A 14,515-nucleotide genomic window follows, 5' to 3' on the forward strand; every position below is an offset into this window, starting at 1 on the left:
TGTCCAACGTGGATTACCTTCACGGCGGCGCCGAGTCCTTCCTCACAGTCACAAACCTGCTCCTGGGTAAGCGCATGCGCACCGCGCCCTTCCTGCTGGATCTATGCATGCTGGGGCAGTGTCACTGGGCTGGTGCCCCACAGGCACCAGCTCGGAATCCTGTTGAGACAATCCTCGGCCCATCACATTTGCAGTGCTGGGCGCAAAGCAAGGGCTGGATCGGTACCAGGCCACGCCAAAGGACCTTGCCAACGAGGAAGACGAGGCGTAGGCAGCAGATCCTCCCTTCACGCGAGTGCTCCTCTGCAAGTACAGCACCCCTGCCACCACTCCTTGTAGCAGTCTGCGTGTCTGAGCAGGTTTGCCGAGGGCGTCTCTCGTATTATATCCATGTACATGTACAATAGCCTGCATCAGGCAGCACCCTGCCTCAGCTTGCGGCCTCCATCAGCCTCCAGAGCTGGTTGGTGGCCTCAAAGCGGGGCATCTGCGGGGCCAGGTCGAAGAGCCGCACATCCGCCTTTTCAGGATCCGAGACCGTGCCCGCAATGCGGTCGGGATTGTCGAACCGCCAGCTGATCTTGGATACGTGGGCGTACAGGCTAAGCTGATGCCTGTGCAAATGGTGATAACGTAATTTGGTGAAAGGACTCCTTCACAGCGAGCCGGGAGGACCAGTCCAGAGCACTTGCCAGGGCGGTGCTCAAAAGGGCCTGCCCTGCCAGTGACCCACAAGTTCCATTGCCACTGGGCGCTGCCGGGGGCATCGCACCTGATGCGAGGCTCGTCCTCCAACAGCAAGTGGTCCACTTGCGCCTTCTTTAGGCCGACCTCCTTCATGCTGCTGCCCAGCTGCTGGCGTTGCTTTCCCAGGGCCTCCAGCTCTGTGGTGAGCTGGGCCACATGCTGTTTCGAGGCAGCCACCCTGGCCTCCAGCTCACGCAGTCGGGCATCGTGTGCACCCTCTTCCTCTGGATACACCGCCTTGATGCGTGCCTCCTCCACTCTGGAGCTGAGGGCTGTAAGGGAGCAATGGAGGAGGGATGCAGGCCCTTGTTTCCAGAGGTAATCCATCCCTGCATATTGCCCTGTGTCAGAACGCTCACGGCGCGAGGACAATACACCTTGTATAGCTTGCTTGACCGTGTCTTCTCGGGAGCTCAACAAGCCCTCCAACTCCTCCTGTATCCCCAGCAGTTCGCGGATAGTGTCGGTGTCGTCATGCCGGGCATAGTTGTCCCGCAGGGCTGCGATGACACCCAGGTGCTCGTCGAAAACGTCTCCCGTATTCATTGCAAGGTTTTACTTATAATGGATGTAAATCTGCGATCTTCGGCTGTACACCTGTAGTGTCGAACAGGAAGCTGTCGGGTGACTTAAAATTCGCGCTCAGATCGAGCGCAGGCGCCTTCCCGTGAACATGCTCTCCGAGTCCATGGACAAACCAGTGCTGTAGGCCGATCTGACAGCTGTTTCACCAAAAATCCTCCTGAACTGGTACAATAAGGTTATGGTGCGGCACCTTCACCGATCACAGCAACCCCCTCGGGATGAGGTTTGTCGGTGCTGAGCCTACTCAAGCCTCGCGAATGAAAAGCTAGTATGCATGGAGTGCAGTCGACTCGCTGCCTGGGGGGCACCGGGTCCCTTCGCTCCTACAAATGTACCAAGTCAGGAGGACCCCTGTGTGACCTACGGTCGCTGGAGACGAAGACACAAAAGGAAGGAGTGCCCTGCAGCTCCGGCTGTGGAGCCTTCATGTGGACTCGACGCAGAGAGGTGGCTCGAGATGAACCAGGGAGCGCTGGGCCTGCTTCTGATGGCAGCCCCCGGACACTCTCACGCGCTGCAGAGTCCAGTAGAGCTGACGGAGGGCGGCGTGGAGGCACCCTCACAGCCAGGGAGTTTGCTGGACTTTGAACTGGCCACACCCCCGCTTCGAGTTGGGTACCAGGTGAGGCACCTCGGTTGGTGCAGTGAGGTTTCAGTATCTCCTAGGCAGGTTTTATTGGAGCTGTCTTGGGAGAAGATCTTCCTCGCCACAAACCCAGGTCATGTTCGATGCTTCTCCACCCTCCTGCCCACCATGCAGGGAGACTGGCTGGATGTCAGCCCTGCCATGCTTGCAACATGGGACATCAGCCCCCTGGAGCCCATGGGGGAGCCAAAGCATCTGCATGCCTACGCCCTGTGCCAAACTGGCTGCAAGGAGGCCACGCACGCCTTTTGCAAGGTGCATACCGTGGCTGTGTGTGTGTGGATGTAAGCCACTGCGTCGCTGGTGTGGCCACCATGTCTTGGCCTGCTGTGCACCTTTTGTCAAGACGTATCATCCGAGCCCTGGTCCCGCCCGTGCACAGGATGTGGGCGCCTGGTACGGAATGTGCGGCCTGGGCGAGATGCGGTGTCCCCCAGACTCGGTGCAGACGTGGTGGGGATCCGAAGCGACAGGCGAGGAGGAGGGCGGAGGCTCGTTCGCAGCCGCGCTCGCCGACACCGTGGACCGCATGGTCGCCGACGCCGCGCAGCTGCCGCGACTGGGGCCCTCCGACGCGCTCTCCACCCCTCTCCTCCCCAGCGCCGTGCTCTTCCTGGTGTGTCCCCAGGGCCCGGCCCCCGCACGGCTGCTGCAGGCCGCTACGGAGGCGTGGGCGGCGGCCGCCCTTGCGGGGGGATTGGCGGGACGCGGTGAGAGGCCGCAGGAGAGCTGGCTCACGGGGCCGGCCACGCCCCCCTGCGTCGACGCGCAGGCGCCGCCCTACGGCGCGGCGGGGTCGGAGCTGTACAGCGGGCGCGGCGTGCCGGACCCCGGGCTGGGGAACGATGGTGCGCAGCACAGCCAAGGAACGGGGGGCCAATCGTCAAGTGACCGCCCTTCCTCGGCCCAGCATGCGGGCGACAAGTGTGCTCCCGACGGCAGGCCCCCCCCGCCTGCCGTCCCTCCTGGTGCACCTGGTGCCAGAGTCTGCCGTCCTCGACCTGGGCCCCTGCGGCGCCCGCCAGGCCGCCTTCCTGGCCTTTGCAGCTTCTTCGAACGTTCCCACGGAGGGTGCAGGGCCGGGGCCTCAGGACCCCGGCGCCCTGGCCGGCCTCACAAGCGCGCTGCACTGCGTGCACGTCGCCGTCGCGCCCATGAGACCTGGCCTGGCCGCCCTGACGCGCGCCTCGCCCGGCGGCTGCGCGGAGGCCGTCGTGGTGCAAGCCGCGGCCGGCGCCGCGCTCGCCGCTGAGGTCCTGGGCGCCTGCCGGCGCCTCGGCTGGTGGGCGGGCCCGGATGCACGGCGGCGGCTGGTGGTGTCCCGCCCCGGCCCTGTCTCGGGTGTCGAGGCGGGGGGCTGGCAGGCTGCGCTGATGGAGTCTGGGGCGCAAGGCAGCTGCTGCGTCGTGGAGCTCCAGGTCCAGGGCGCCAGGTGAGGGCATGGGGGGGGGGAGAGGGGGGGATGCCTGGCCGAGAACTTGAATCCCATCACCCACCCTCCTCCTTCTCAGCTGCCGCTCCCACTTGGCACCTTTGGCAGCAGCGCAAGGGAGGTCGCGGCTGCCGGCTCGTGGGTGGCGCGCAGGGAGGCACAGGCCGGGCCGGTGCTGCTGTGCCCGCTGGGCGCGGGGTGCACGCTGCGTGTGCGGCCGGTCGTCGGCACAGACAGCCCCGACGAGGCCAGCCTCCGCGAGATGGTGTCCGACCTCCAGGCGCTGGCCGTGCTGGGAGCGGCCACTGCCCAGCTCACAAACTCGCCGGGTGGGGGCGATGCGCACCGTCCCTGGCCGGCCCACGCTCAGGGTTGCCTGCATGCTGCGACGCTGCTCCTGGCCTTGACCCGTGCGTCAGGCCGGACCGGTGCCGTGATGTGAAAACATTGTATCCAAAGAGGTGCATGCCCTGCATCGGGTCCACGGCCTGGGCACACGGCGCGCTCACTGACGAGGCTGCACCACCAGGCACAGCTGTACCTCGAGTTCCTTCTTTCCAATCATTAGCCCGGAACCCGGCCCGGTGCACACAGGATTGACCAAGACCAGGATGTTGCATTTTCGCGGTCGAACGCCTGCAGAGCATGAGGGAGGCAGGGAGCAAGACATGCCCCGCTAGTATCTGGAGATGACGCCGGCAAGCAGCGCCTGCTGGGGTCAAAGGCTCTGACCACGGTCAGGATGGAGACCGGGTCACACGAAGCAAGTGCTCCCCATCCCACTGCACAGAGGTCGCCCACAGCCGCATGTGCAGCATTTTCGCTGCCTCCACACCCTTCGCAACGACATGGGGGTGGAGGGCGCCCCCCACCATGCCCCAATGCTGCACACACCCGGCACCCCTACACAATCCTCGAGAGCCCCGTCCTCCTTCCCATGCTCGGGGTGAGTCCGGTGTGCAATAGCTATCGCAATCTCGAGCACAGACCTTGCTCCTCCTCAGGGCAAGACCCTGGACTCGCAGGTGGAGCCCTCGCCCTCGACATCCCTGCTGATGTATCACCCGCTGCCGCTGTTCCAGCCGGGGGCCAAGGGCCCTTCCCGGGCCAGCATGGAGGCCCACCGGGACTCCCCCCCACTTGAGCTGGCCGGTACCATGCCTTGGGCATTCCCCTACAACTACACCTTCAATGCGCCGTCCCGGAACCGGCAGGTGGGTGGAGTGGTGCACCATGCAATGGAAGAGCAGGTGGTCGTTTCCCTTGCCGCTGATGTCTCGGAGCGCAGGTGCCCTCTGTCATGCAGCGACGTGACGAAAGTCTGCCTCCATCTTCTCCCCCTGTGCAGGCTGCTGCCAAGGCCGCAAACACACACAAGGTTGTTCCAGAGAAGGTGCGCATGCGGTGAAGGGGCGCTGTGTTCCTTGAAGTCCTACTGCAGTTGCTGGGGCTTTAAGTGGCCTTGGTGGTGACTTTCAAGCCATGTCACCATACTAAATTATCGTAGAAAGCTCAGAAGCGACGCAGCAGTACATCACGGGCCGAAAGCTGAATTGCACGCAAAGATGCCGCCTGCAAGGGCATGAGCACCCATACCTCGCCCCATCTCGCAGGACCGCCCCCGGCGAGAGAGCACTGCCAATGAGGACGGCTACAACTGGAGAAAGTATGGGGAGAAGCACGTGAAGGGCAGCTCCTGCCCCCGCTCCTACTACAAGTGCAGCTTCCCAGGGTGCCAGGTGAAGAAGATCATAGAGCGCAACCTGAAGACCGGCTTCGTCTCCGTCTGCCTCAGCAAGGTGAGCGGGCAGGGTCTGGACTGGCCTGGAGAATTGGACTCTGCCTGATTGCTGAGGGAGGGGTGATGGGAGTGCAGGGACAGGAGTGATGGCCACAGCACAACGTGCCTGTGCCTCTGCTCGGCATGAGTTGGCTCCGGTGATAGCATCCATCCCCAAAGGGGACGCCAATGATCTGCACAATCCCTCAGCACCAGCTCCATTCTCAGGATGGCAAAGTCATGAGCAGCATACACTGAATCCTCCCCTCCTGCTCTGCATGCTCTCACCGCATGTCTCCCCTGCACCATTCCCTCCCAGGGCACGCACAATCACCCCCGGCCCTGCAGCGTGCGGGCGGGGGCAGCCACCCCGCCCCTGCCAGGGGCGTCGCCCCTCGTCGGCGGCCACGTCGGCGCCTCCCCCGGCCCGGCGCACAGCCCCGACAGCGAGTGCTCCACCCCCCAGCCCCCGCCGGGCCCCGGCGCGGCCGAGGCCGAGGCAGGCGGCGACGGCCTGACCGACGGCGGCGCGGCAGCCGCCCTGCAGCTGCTGGGCACGGGGTTCACGCCCGAGGCCCCCGGCCTGGGGCTGTGCATGGCGGACACGCCCGCCGCCCTCCTCCCCATCCCCGCCAGCCTCCGGACCGACACCCCGGCCGGCGCGCGGTGGGGCGGGGTGGTCGAGGGCTTCGCCGGCGCCTGGTGGGCCTGCCCCTGGCCCCCGGCCTGCACACGCACGGCTGCGGTGGCGGCGCCGGCGACCCCGCGTCACTGGACCCCCCGCACGGCATGCGCGCCGGCGCGCACGAGGACGCCGCCGTCGACGGCGCCACCTCCTCCGACGACCTGGCCGACGACTCGGCGCTGGAGGACGAGGTGGGCTCCGACGACTCGGCCGCCTCGCTGGGCCGGCTGTGGGAGAGCCCGCCCCGCCGCTTCCGCTGCGAGACCCCCCTGGTCGCGCGCCTGGCGCTGGAGGCGGCCGAGGCGCTGGGGTCGGCGGGCCCAGCGGCAGGCCTGGCGGGCGCGGGGGCGGAGCTCACGCCGCGCGCCGCCGCGCCGGGGCCGGGCGGCGCGGGCAAGCGGCGCCGGGCGCGGCCCAGCCGCCTGCTGGACCACGAAGACCTGCAGGGCATGCAGGACGTGTTTGGCGACGACGACGAGCTCAAAGGTGCTGGGCGTTTTTGTTTGATTTTTGGGGGGTTTATGCAGGCTGCCGTTTCACCTCACATACGCCCTCTCAATCGGCTGCTCACATTTCACCGTCCTCATCACGAAACACATGCTCCACCGCAGCCCTGCGCAACGTGAGCGCGCAGCGGCGGGGCGAGGAGGGCGCCCGGCGCGGGCGGCGCCCACTCGCGCCGGCGGCGTCCGCCCCGCCCTCCGCGGGCGGCGGCGTCACGGGTCCTGGGCCCGAGGGCGAGACCCCGGCCCCCGCGTCGGCGCTGCGCTCGCCCGACCCCGGCGCGGGCGGCGCGTCGGCCAGCCCCGGCGAGGAGCGGCAGGTGGTGGAGCTGGAGACGGACGCCGACAACCTGGACGACGGGTACCGCTGGCGCAAGTATGGGCAGAAGATGGTCAAGGGCAACCCGCACCCGCGCTCCTACTACAAGTGCACGCACCCCGGGTGCTGCGTGCGCAAGCAGGTGGGGCGCAGCAGCCGCGACGCGCGCCTGCTGTCCACCACCTACGAGGGCACGCACACGCATCCGCCACCGGCCCCGGCCACCGCGCTGCGGCCCGTGGCCCGCCGCGCCAGCGTGGGCTGTGGGGGGCCCGGGCGCCGGGCGTCGGGCGAGGCGGAGGGGCCGCTGGCCTCCCCCGCCCCGCGCCTGCCGGCCTCCGCGCCGGAGCTCGGCGCGCTGTCCCCCGCCGCGCAGCACCGCTCCACGCACTTCTTTGCGGCGACGACGGCGCGCGGCGCGGCGGGGCCGGTGGCGGCCTTCGGCCTGGCGCCGGGCCAGGTGGCCGCCGCGCTGGCGGCGGGGCTGCAGCACCCGGGCTGCCTGCCCTTTGCGCTGCGGGACGCGGCGGCGCTGGCGCAGCAGGGCGCTGCCGGCGCCGGCGCGGGCGCGCTCGGGCTGGGGGCCCGGGCGGAGGCGCGGCAGTGAGCGGCGCCTGGCTGCCTGGGAGAAAGAATGGCGCTGGGTGCCCCTCAGCACCGCGCCCTGGCCGCGCCCGGAGTGGCCGCTCAGCCGCGCCGGGCTGGGTGCATGCTCCCTCCCATACCCTCCACACAGACACAATGAGCCGGTGACGCAAGAGCTTTTCCAGCCACGGAGATTGCTTCCCTCTGCCCAAGCGCCGGTCCTGCGCAGGGGGGGCAGGCGCCTGGGTTTCGTGCCCGTTTGCCGCACCTCAATGCCAGCCGTGCCCTCGTGAACTTCATGAATCACCTTTCCCCTTGATGCCTCGATCAGTACCCTGCACGTGACCCGAAGCAGCTCGACTGCATGCTCCAGTGACCTTCATGCTCATGTTTTCAGCAGCGTCAGCCGAGCGGAGGAACGTATGAGAGCGTGGATCGGCGTCCCTTGGAACGTTTTCATGTGCTGTGAGTCAAGTTGGATTACAAACAATGTGGCCCTATTGCGTCAGGTGACAAGCAATAATGAGAGATCAGCTCCCGCCGGCGAGCACTCTCCACCCACCCGCCTCAGCCCTTCTGCGCCTCCTTCCAGCGCTTGACCACGTCGTGTGCGACGTTGAAGATGCCCTGCAGGGCCTGGCCGCAGGCCGGGCAGCGCCCCGTGCGCGCGTTCTCCTTCAGCGCGCACTGCTCGCAAAAGTAGTGCCCGCAGCGGGTCACCACGGGGTCGCTGAACTTGTGCCACGGCTCGCGGCAGGAGAAGCAGGCAAAGGGCAGGCCTTCGTCGTCCTCGGACTCGCTGCCTGCACGGGTTGAGATAGCAGTGGAGTGAAGGCAGGAGCTGGTCCTCCGCCTCCGCCTCCCACCCCCACCCTGCACAGGACCCACACCTCGCCTGCAGCCCTGCCACCCTACCCACCCGAAGCCTCTGCCTCCCCCGCGCCCGCCCAGTTGGTCAGCAGCCGCTCCCGCTCCCTCTTCTGCTTCTCCTCCCACTCGCGGTCCAGCTCATAGCCGGCCTTGTAGTCGCCGCGGTCGTGCAGGAACTTGCAGGCGTCGCCGAAGCCGCAGTACCCCGTCTCCTTGTAGTCCTTGCAGATGTCGGGCTGGTAGTCCACGCGCACCGTCATGCGCACGTTGGTGGAGGCGCGCAAGGGGCCGTGCGCCCCGCCACCCTTCTCCGCGCCGATGGTCTGCTCGCGCCGGAAGCCGGCGCGGTAGTCGCGGTAGTTGTTCATGCCTTTGTACGTGGCCCCCTCCGCGCCGCCCTCCTCCGCCTGCTGGGCCAGGACCTGCTCCCGCAGCGCCCTGGGGTGATGTGAGGGGTGAAGGAAAGGGTGGCGGAGGTGGAGAATGGACGCCTGGGAACCCGGAGTACGTGGCATGGCATGGGAATACTGAATGATTGCCTGCAGCCAGGAAGCACTGGACATGCAGACCCTGACTGGGAGCACGATGCTGTTCCCTACACCCACATCATGCAACCTCCCACCCACCAACCTGGCATCCCGGTCGTGGGCCGTCTCCGTCTCCAGGTTCCGGGTGGCCCCACCGTCCTGAGACTGCTGCAAAGTGTTGCTGCTTTCGAATGCAAACGGCCGCCCGCCCGATGCCGGCTGTTCCGTACCCTGGGCCGGAGCCTGAGTCCTCGCCGGCCGTTTTATGAGCGGAGCAAGTCCCTCACCAGCCTCCGCGCCCTCCCCTCCTGCTTCGCTTGTGGGCTTCTTCCGGATGCTGCCCCTGTTCCGGCGTTTCGCAAACACGATGGTACTGCCTTCGGGATCAGCTGATGGCTTTGAGGTGGATGCATCTCGGCTATTCCGTTCAGAAGCCTCGGGAAGAGGGCCAGCTTCTGACGTCATGCAGATGGTTCCTGAGTCCTCTGGCCACCCAGACAGTGTCGCGACGATGGCAGCCGTCCCAAGCAGGGGCACATATGATGTAGATTAAAAATACCAATGGAGAAGCAGACAAAGCTGAGATGTATGTGACCTGGTCCAGAAAAGGCGAGATCGGAACTTCTCGGTGTGAGACCACGTGGTGTCAACGGGCGCGAGAGCGTTCGTGCGTGCGCGCGACCTCCAAACCTTCACGCGACCATGCATGTACACGAGATGGATCATTGTTACCTTTTGGATCCCAGGAGGTGTTCTGTATACTGATCAGCTCGAAATTGCATTGCATACGTGCCCGAGAGACGTCTCTCTGGCATCTTCCAAACCCCCCGCACCCCGTGACAGCGCACGTAACCCATTCAGAGTAACGGGCCGTGCGTCTGCACTTGTGCGCTTAAGTGTCAGGCTCTAGACGTGAATAGATCGCCATGCGTCGGGCAAGGAGTTGCCTGGGGCGTGGTCTCCGTCAAATGATGGCCACACCGCCACTAGGTGTGGCGCAGGCCACCGAGGTATGCAGAGGAGCGGGTCTTGCAGTGACGGAAAGACAGTTAGCTTCTCCTCACAGATATTCCCACGTGTGATCCTCGCAGCCCCTCGCATTGTCAAGGCCCGCTGTAAGAGGCCTGGCATCCGGCACGCCCATCACCTCTAGAGGGGTGAGTGTGGGTGGAGCTCCCTTTGAGGGTGCAGGTGTCCAGTTGAGGCCTTACGTCTACGATACGGCCTTCTTTGGCCGACATTCAAGGGAATGGATTGGATGCTGTGCTCACTCACACCCACTGAACCCTCCATACAACCCCTTGTCGCCACAGCCGGTTTCCTATGCCAGCCTGGCGCTCACCCTCGGCACCGGAGCCGGCCTAATGTGGTACTTTGGCCAGCAGCAGGAGAAGAAGGTGGCCAGCCAGACCACCGTGGGCTCCAAGGTGGCAGGCGCTGCTGCCATCGGCGGCCCTTTCCAGCTCATGGACCAGCATGGCAAGCCCTTCAGCGACAAGAACTTGCTGGGCCAGTGGAGCCTGCTCTACTTTGGCTTCACCCAGTGCCCAGACATCTGCCCCGAGGAGCTGGAGAAGATCGTGGAGGCCAAGAACCTGGCAGGTTCGCGGCCCGGTGGCCTGGCGAGGGGAAGGGCAGTCCCTGCTGGGCATGTGCCATCGCCGGCCGGCTGTGTGCATCATACGCCTGTCCGCGGCTGCTGGTGTCTCGCGCTGGTTTTGACCACGCTCCACAATGCTCTCCACTTGGCAACCACGCATGCAGAGAAGGCTACGGGCAAGAGCATCACCACAGTCTTCATCTCTGTGGACCCAGAGCGGGATAGCGTGGCACAGGTGGCAGAGTACGTGAAGGAGTTTGACCCAAAGATGATCGGTCTGACCGGAACCCTAGACCAGGCATGTTTGACTCAGGGGCCCTTGGGGGTGGGAATGGTTGATTCGAGGCTTATCAATGGGGCGATGGCAGATTGCAAGGGGTTGATCCAGGACCATGTGGAACATGACTAGGGACATGCACATCTCCCCAGCATCCACAGGCCTGGCTGCTGTCCTCTGTCCTGTGCTTGGTGCATACACCAGCCAAGACCGGGCCCCACCCTACCTGACTCTTGATATATCCCCGCCCCGCAGACCAACGCCGCGGCGCGCGCATACCGCGTGTACCACAGCAAGACGGGGGATGAGAAGGACTACCTCGTGGACCACTCCATCATCACCTACCTGCTCAACCCCCAGGGCGAGTTTGTCACCTTTTTCGGGAAGAACATGATGGCGGCGGAGGTGGCTGAGAGCCTGGAGAAGCACCTCCGGGCGCGGTAGGCCGGCGAGGGTGGATGTCCCTGGTCGGGAGGTTGGAGTTGAATGCCAAAGGGAGGCCACACTATGTCTGCCCAACCACATGCCCGCCGACCCCTGAGTGCCTGACCTATGTGGCGCCCTCCCGGCTACAGTTGCGGAGAGAGTCCCTCCCCTGACTTCAGATGCCAGGGGCTATGGCACACCATGTACACACAAACACCATGTGCTGCACATGCTTCCCTGCAACAGTACTTGTCCAGCGGCATCCCATGACAAATCCTTCAGCCCGCCTTCTGGCGTTTCTTAGCAGCGCCACGGAACCCCTGTCCCGCAGACCTGTCCCTGTGCCTCGCCGCAGCGGCTGCAAACTCCTCCTCGCTGGGCTCGGGGTCACCGCTGGGGTTCACACCATATTTGGAAGCCAGGGCGTCGATGAAGGATGGGCCGCCGCTCCTCCTTGACCTTCGCAATGTAGCATGGGAGGGGTGGGTGGAAGGAGATGGGCGAGTATGCCAGCTAGTTACCTGCCGGCCGATACAGTCAAGAAAACGCATGCTCTACCCATCGATTTAATAGATTGCTTCCACTGACCACGCCTCCAAGCCCCCCAAACTGCCCAGTCCCTAATCCTAAAGACTCACCGAATGAGAGCCACCAGATCCGATGTGTTGCCCTTTGTCTTCTCCTTCTTGCTGCCACCTCCCTTGGCCACGCTTGTTGCCAGGTCGGGGGCTTTACGCCTCCTCACTTTCTTCTCCCAAGCCGCAAATTTCTTGGAGGGTGCCTCTCCGCTAGCCCGTAGGCCGTCGGCGATGATGTCGGCAAACCGGTGTGCATCATGCCCAGGGTCCGAGCACATCACCCATGCTAACACCTGACGGGGGTGGAGGTGAGGTGATCATAGACTGTCAACTATCAGAAATGGGAGGTTTGTGATCGCAAGCCAATCTAAGCTTGCCCAGGCAACCCTTCATCTCCAGAATGACCCTGCCTCCATGGCTTCACTCAGGAACCGGCACACCTTGTCCATGTCCCCGGAAAATTGGTCATAGTACTTCAAGACATCCGCCTTTTCCTCCTCAGACCCGCGATACTTGGCCTCAAAATCGTCGAGATCTTGTTCTGTGACCTGCACGCAGCATGGAGCCTCTTGGGTTTGGCGGATCGCATGTTGAGATGCTGCAACCCAGGGGTGCAAATTCTGGCACCCTTCACTCCAAATCCGAACCGGGCCAGGTCGTTTCACACCCAGCTGCCCCAGCCAGCGCACCTCCTTATACATGGAGCGGTAAAATTCGAATAAATCCTCAAAAGATCCGGCTGAGGGGTTTTCCAGGTCATCTGTGACACCTGTCTCATCATAAAGCTTGCGCCTGGTCCACAATGGAGACGAAGAAGTGATTATAGCAGAGTGTGCAGGATGCAATCAGCACAAACTATCCCACCTTAACATACCTTTCCTCGTCCCCTAGCACAGCATATACGCGCGCTAGGGTCTGGAACCTCTCATTGGCCGTCTCGTCACCAGGGTTCTTGTCTGGATGGAGGAGCACGGCCAGCTTCAAATAGCTCTTTCGGATCGCGGCCTGGGTGTGTTGAAAGGGTGCGGTTGCTCACAACAGTACTTCCCCATAGTGTCGCACACCATTTCATACCTAAAGCCTCGCACCTGTGTGGCTGTGCTGTCCAGGCCCAGCACTTCGTACAGGGACCGATTACCCGTCATGGTGTCGAGTACCAGACTCTCTCACTCTTTCGGTAATCTATTATTACCGGTCGATTACAGGGCGTAGCTCTGGCAATATGTCGAGCTGGCAAAGAGCTGCTGGCCCATGCACGAGAAGGGCATGGCTGTGCATTTTCTTCTCGTCCTCCTCCAGGGCAAATCTCGCAGTACCCTCACAACCAACGATGCCGGGGTATGCGGGAGCGGCTCACCGTGTCCTCCGAGCGGTCGTCCGCCCAGCGTCTGCTCGGGAATACACCGCAACCCTTCTCAAAGATATCTCCTGAACCTCATTAGCATATCGCGCCCTGGTCCTGCTGCCTGACGTGCGCGCGTTTTAAAACTCCCAACCGCAGCTGGCGACAGCAGCGACGCCTGCGAGGATCCGGGAACCAGCTCTGCCCCCGCAGCTCCTGTCAAACGTACTAGCGATGCCTGCTGGGGTGGTGTCGGATGCCCGCGCGTGCCTCGCGACCCCAACAGCCTGATCCGCCTGACACGTCTGGGATCCCTCCCACGGGAAGCACCCCAGCCTGGGTGAGTGGATCTGTGACGTCTCTGTCACAGGAGAGCATCGAATTGAGTCCTTTGCATCTTCATTTCCTGAGATATATATTTTCGAGTTTGTCTTGCGCGTGCAGGCTCGGTCCTGGGGCCTGCATCCCGGGCACACTCTTCAGCACACCGAGGAGGCAGGAGGCAGCGACCAGGTCGGTCGGCATGGGAGGTTGCGTGACTGACTGGAATCAGGTGGAGGGCAGCCACGGAATCGATTTGAGCCGCGTGTGAGTTGGAATGACCCACATGATGTCGTGCAAGGGGCACAGCGGCTGACATCCTCTTGCCCCATTCATCCCGCATCGTGTAGTCTCACAGCTCCCAGGCCTCTTCACCCACCAAGCACGGGTTGCCGACCCCAATGGCCTCCCGCCGTCGATGTGGTCCGAGCGTCCACGTCCCCTCCAGCCCCCCCATCCCGCCCGCCCAGCTCCACCGCTGGCTGGGCGACCCCCCCCCGCCAGGCGAGGGCGGCTGGCCCCCCCCGGGCCGCGCGACGGCCGGGGCCCGGCACGAGGGTTTCGCCGCGCCCGGCGGCACGCCCCAAAGCCGCGCCCAGGCGGCGGCCTCCGACCCCGTCACCTACCAGACCCCCGCCGAGAAGGAGGCCCTGGCCGATTCTAGCAACCCCACCGCCCCGCCTTCGGCGCGCGGCGCGGCGCGCGGACCCCCCGCCGGCGGCAGCGGCGGCTGGGACGGCATCCCCGCCTACCGCCCCGGCGCCGCCTCCGAGGCCCGCCCCGGCCTGGCCGACAAGCCCGGGGCGGTGGTGAAGATGGGACGCCGCGCGGCCTGGCTCCGCACGCTGGCCTACGAGGGCAGCTGGCAGCTGTGCCTGGAGGCCATGCTGGGCGGGCAGGCCGAGATCGCGGTGCAGTTCTTGCAGGACCGCTGCGCCGCGCTGCGCGGCGCGCTGGAGCTGGACGGCCTGCTGCTGGGCACGGCCGCCTCCACGGGGGGCGGCGCGGGGCACGGCGAGGCAGCCATGTACTGGGACGACAAGGAGGAGGCCCCCCTGGCGGCGGTGGAGTGCGTGGCCGCCGAACCCGCCTCGCCCCGCTGCGCGCCGCAGTTCTACGACCCGGACGAGGCGTCGTGGGACGAGGCGGAGGAGGAGGGGGTGCCAGAAGTCGAGGAGGTGCAGGAGCCCGCGCCGCACTCGGGGCCTCGCCGGAGCGAGGCGCGCTGGGACCCGCTGCTGCAGACCACGTGCGTGCGGGTGGTCGGGTGCGAGGCTCTGAGCGCCGCGCCG

General features: G+C 65.0%; 8 protein-coding genes across 8 annotated transcripts in view; 5 read left to right on the forward strand and 3 right to left on the reverse strand.

Moving 5' to 3' along the window:
• Positions 1-74: 74 nt before the first annotated feature.
• Positions 75-407, forward strand: F751_1371 (hypothetical protein; the record flags this gene model as incomplete). The annotated part of the gene is made up of 1 exon (XM_011398690.1): positions 75-407. The coding sequence occupies one exon, from the start codon at positions 75-77 to the stop codon at positions 405-407; it is 333 nt and encodes a 110-aa protein (XP_011396992.1).
• Positions 408-430: 23 nt separating this feature from the next.
• F751_1372 (hypothetical protein) lies at positions 431-1,293 on the reverse strand (the record flags this gene model as incomplete). The annotated part of the gene is made up of 3 exons (XM_011398691.1): positions 431-614; positions 773-1,019; positions 1,125-1,293. The coding sequence occupies 3 exons, from the start codon at positions 1,291-1,293 to the stop codon at positions 431-433; spliced, it is 600 nt and encodes a 199-aa protein (XP_011396993.1).
• A 526-nt stretch (positions 1,294-1,819) lies between these two features.
• Positions 1,820-3,852, forward strand: F751_1373 (hypothetical protein; the record flags this gene model as incomplete). Its single annotated transcript, XM_011398692.1, has 5 exons — positions 1,820-1,954; positions 2,093-2,233; positions 2,361-2,826; positions 2,963-3,410; positions 3,519-3,852. The coding sequence occupies 5 exons, from the start codon at positions 1,820-1,822 to the stop codon at positions 3,850-3,852; spliced, it is 1,524 nt and encodes a 507-aa protein (XP_011396994.1).
• A 670-nt stretch (positions 3,853-4,522) lies between these two features.
• On the forward strand, positions 4,523-7,658 carry F751_1374 (putative WRKY transcription factor 4; the record flags this gene model as incomplete). The annotated part of the gene is made up of 5 exons (XM_011398693.1): positions 4,523-4,624; positions 5,024-5,209; positions 5,827-6,147; positions 6,699-6,839; positions 7,638-7,658. 5 exons carry the CDS (start codon positions 4,523-4,525, stop codon positions 7,656-7,658), a joined length of 771 nt encoding a protein of 256 aa, XP_011396995.1.
• Positions 7,659-7,849: 191 nt separating this feature from the next.
• F751_1375 (Zinc finger CCCH domain-containing protein 51) lies at positions 7,850-9,144 on the reverse strand (the record flags this gene model as incomplete). Its single annotated transcript, XM_011398694.1, has 3 exons — positions 7,850-8,085; positions 8,202-8,590; positions 8,783-9,144. The coding sequence occupies 3 exons, from the start codon at positions 9,142-9,144 to the stop codon at positions 7,850-7,852; spliced, it is 987 nt and encodes a 328-aa protein (XP_011396996.1).
• A 503-nt stretch (positions 9,145-9,647) lies between these two features.
• F751_1376 (SCO1-like protein, mitochondrial) lies at positions 9,648-11,000 on the forward strand (the record flags this gene model as incomplete). The annotated part of the gene is made up of 4 exons (XM_011398695.1): positions 9,648-9,689; positions 9,993-10,281; positions 10,444-10,604; positions 10,812-11,000. 4 exons carry the CDS (start codon positions 9,648-9,650, stop codon positions 10,998-11,000), a joined length of 681 nt encoding a protein of 226 aa, XP_011396997.1.
• A 260-nt stretch (positions 11,001-11,260) lies between these two features.
• Positions 11,261-12,705, reverse strand: F751_1377 (Chaperone protein dnaJ 6; the record flags this gene model as incomplete). The annotated part of the gene is made up of 5 exons (XM_011398696.1): positions 11,261-11,441; positions 11,621-11,853; positions 12,001-12,108; positions 12,425-12,565; positions 12,649-12,705. The coding sequence occupies 5 exons, from the start codon at positions 12,703-12,705 to the stop codon at positions 11,261-11,263; spliced, it is 720 nt and encodes a 239-aa protein (XP_011396998.1).
• Positions 12,706-14,038: 1,333 nt separating this feature from the next.
• Positions 14,039-14,515, forward strand: part of F751_1378 (hypothetical protein) — a gene marked incomplete at both ends in the record, with an annotated part of 5,259 nt that continues 4,782 nt past the window's right edge. Inside the window, one exon of the mRNA XM_011398697.1 lies at positions 14,039-14,515. This exon is cut by the window's right edge and continues 1,020 nt beyond it. Coding sequence (XP_011396999.1) covers positions 14,039-14,515 — 477 coding nt within the window.

Source organism: Auxenochlorella protothecoides (genome assembly GCF_000733215.1).
Source record: "Auxenochlorella protothecoides strain 0710 unplaced genomic scaffold scaffold13, whole genome shotgun sequence".
Classification (NCBI taxonomy): Eukaryota; Viridiplantae; Chlorophyta; class Trebouxiophyceae; order Chlorellales; family Chlorellaceae; genus Auxenochlorella; species Auxenochlorella protothecoides.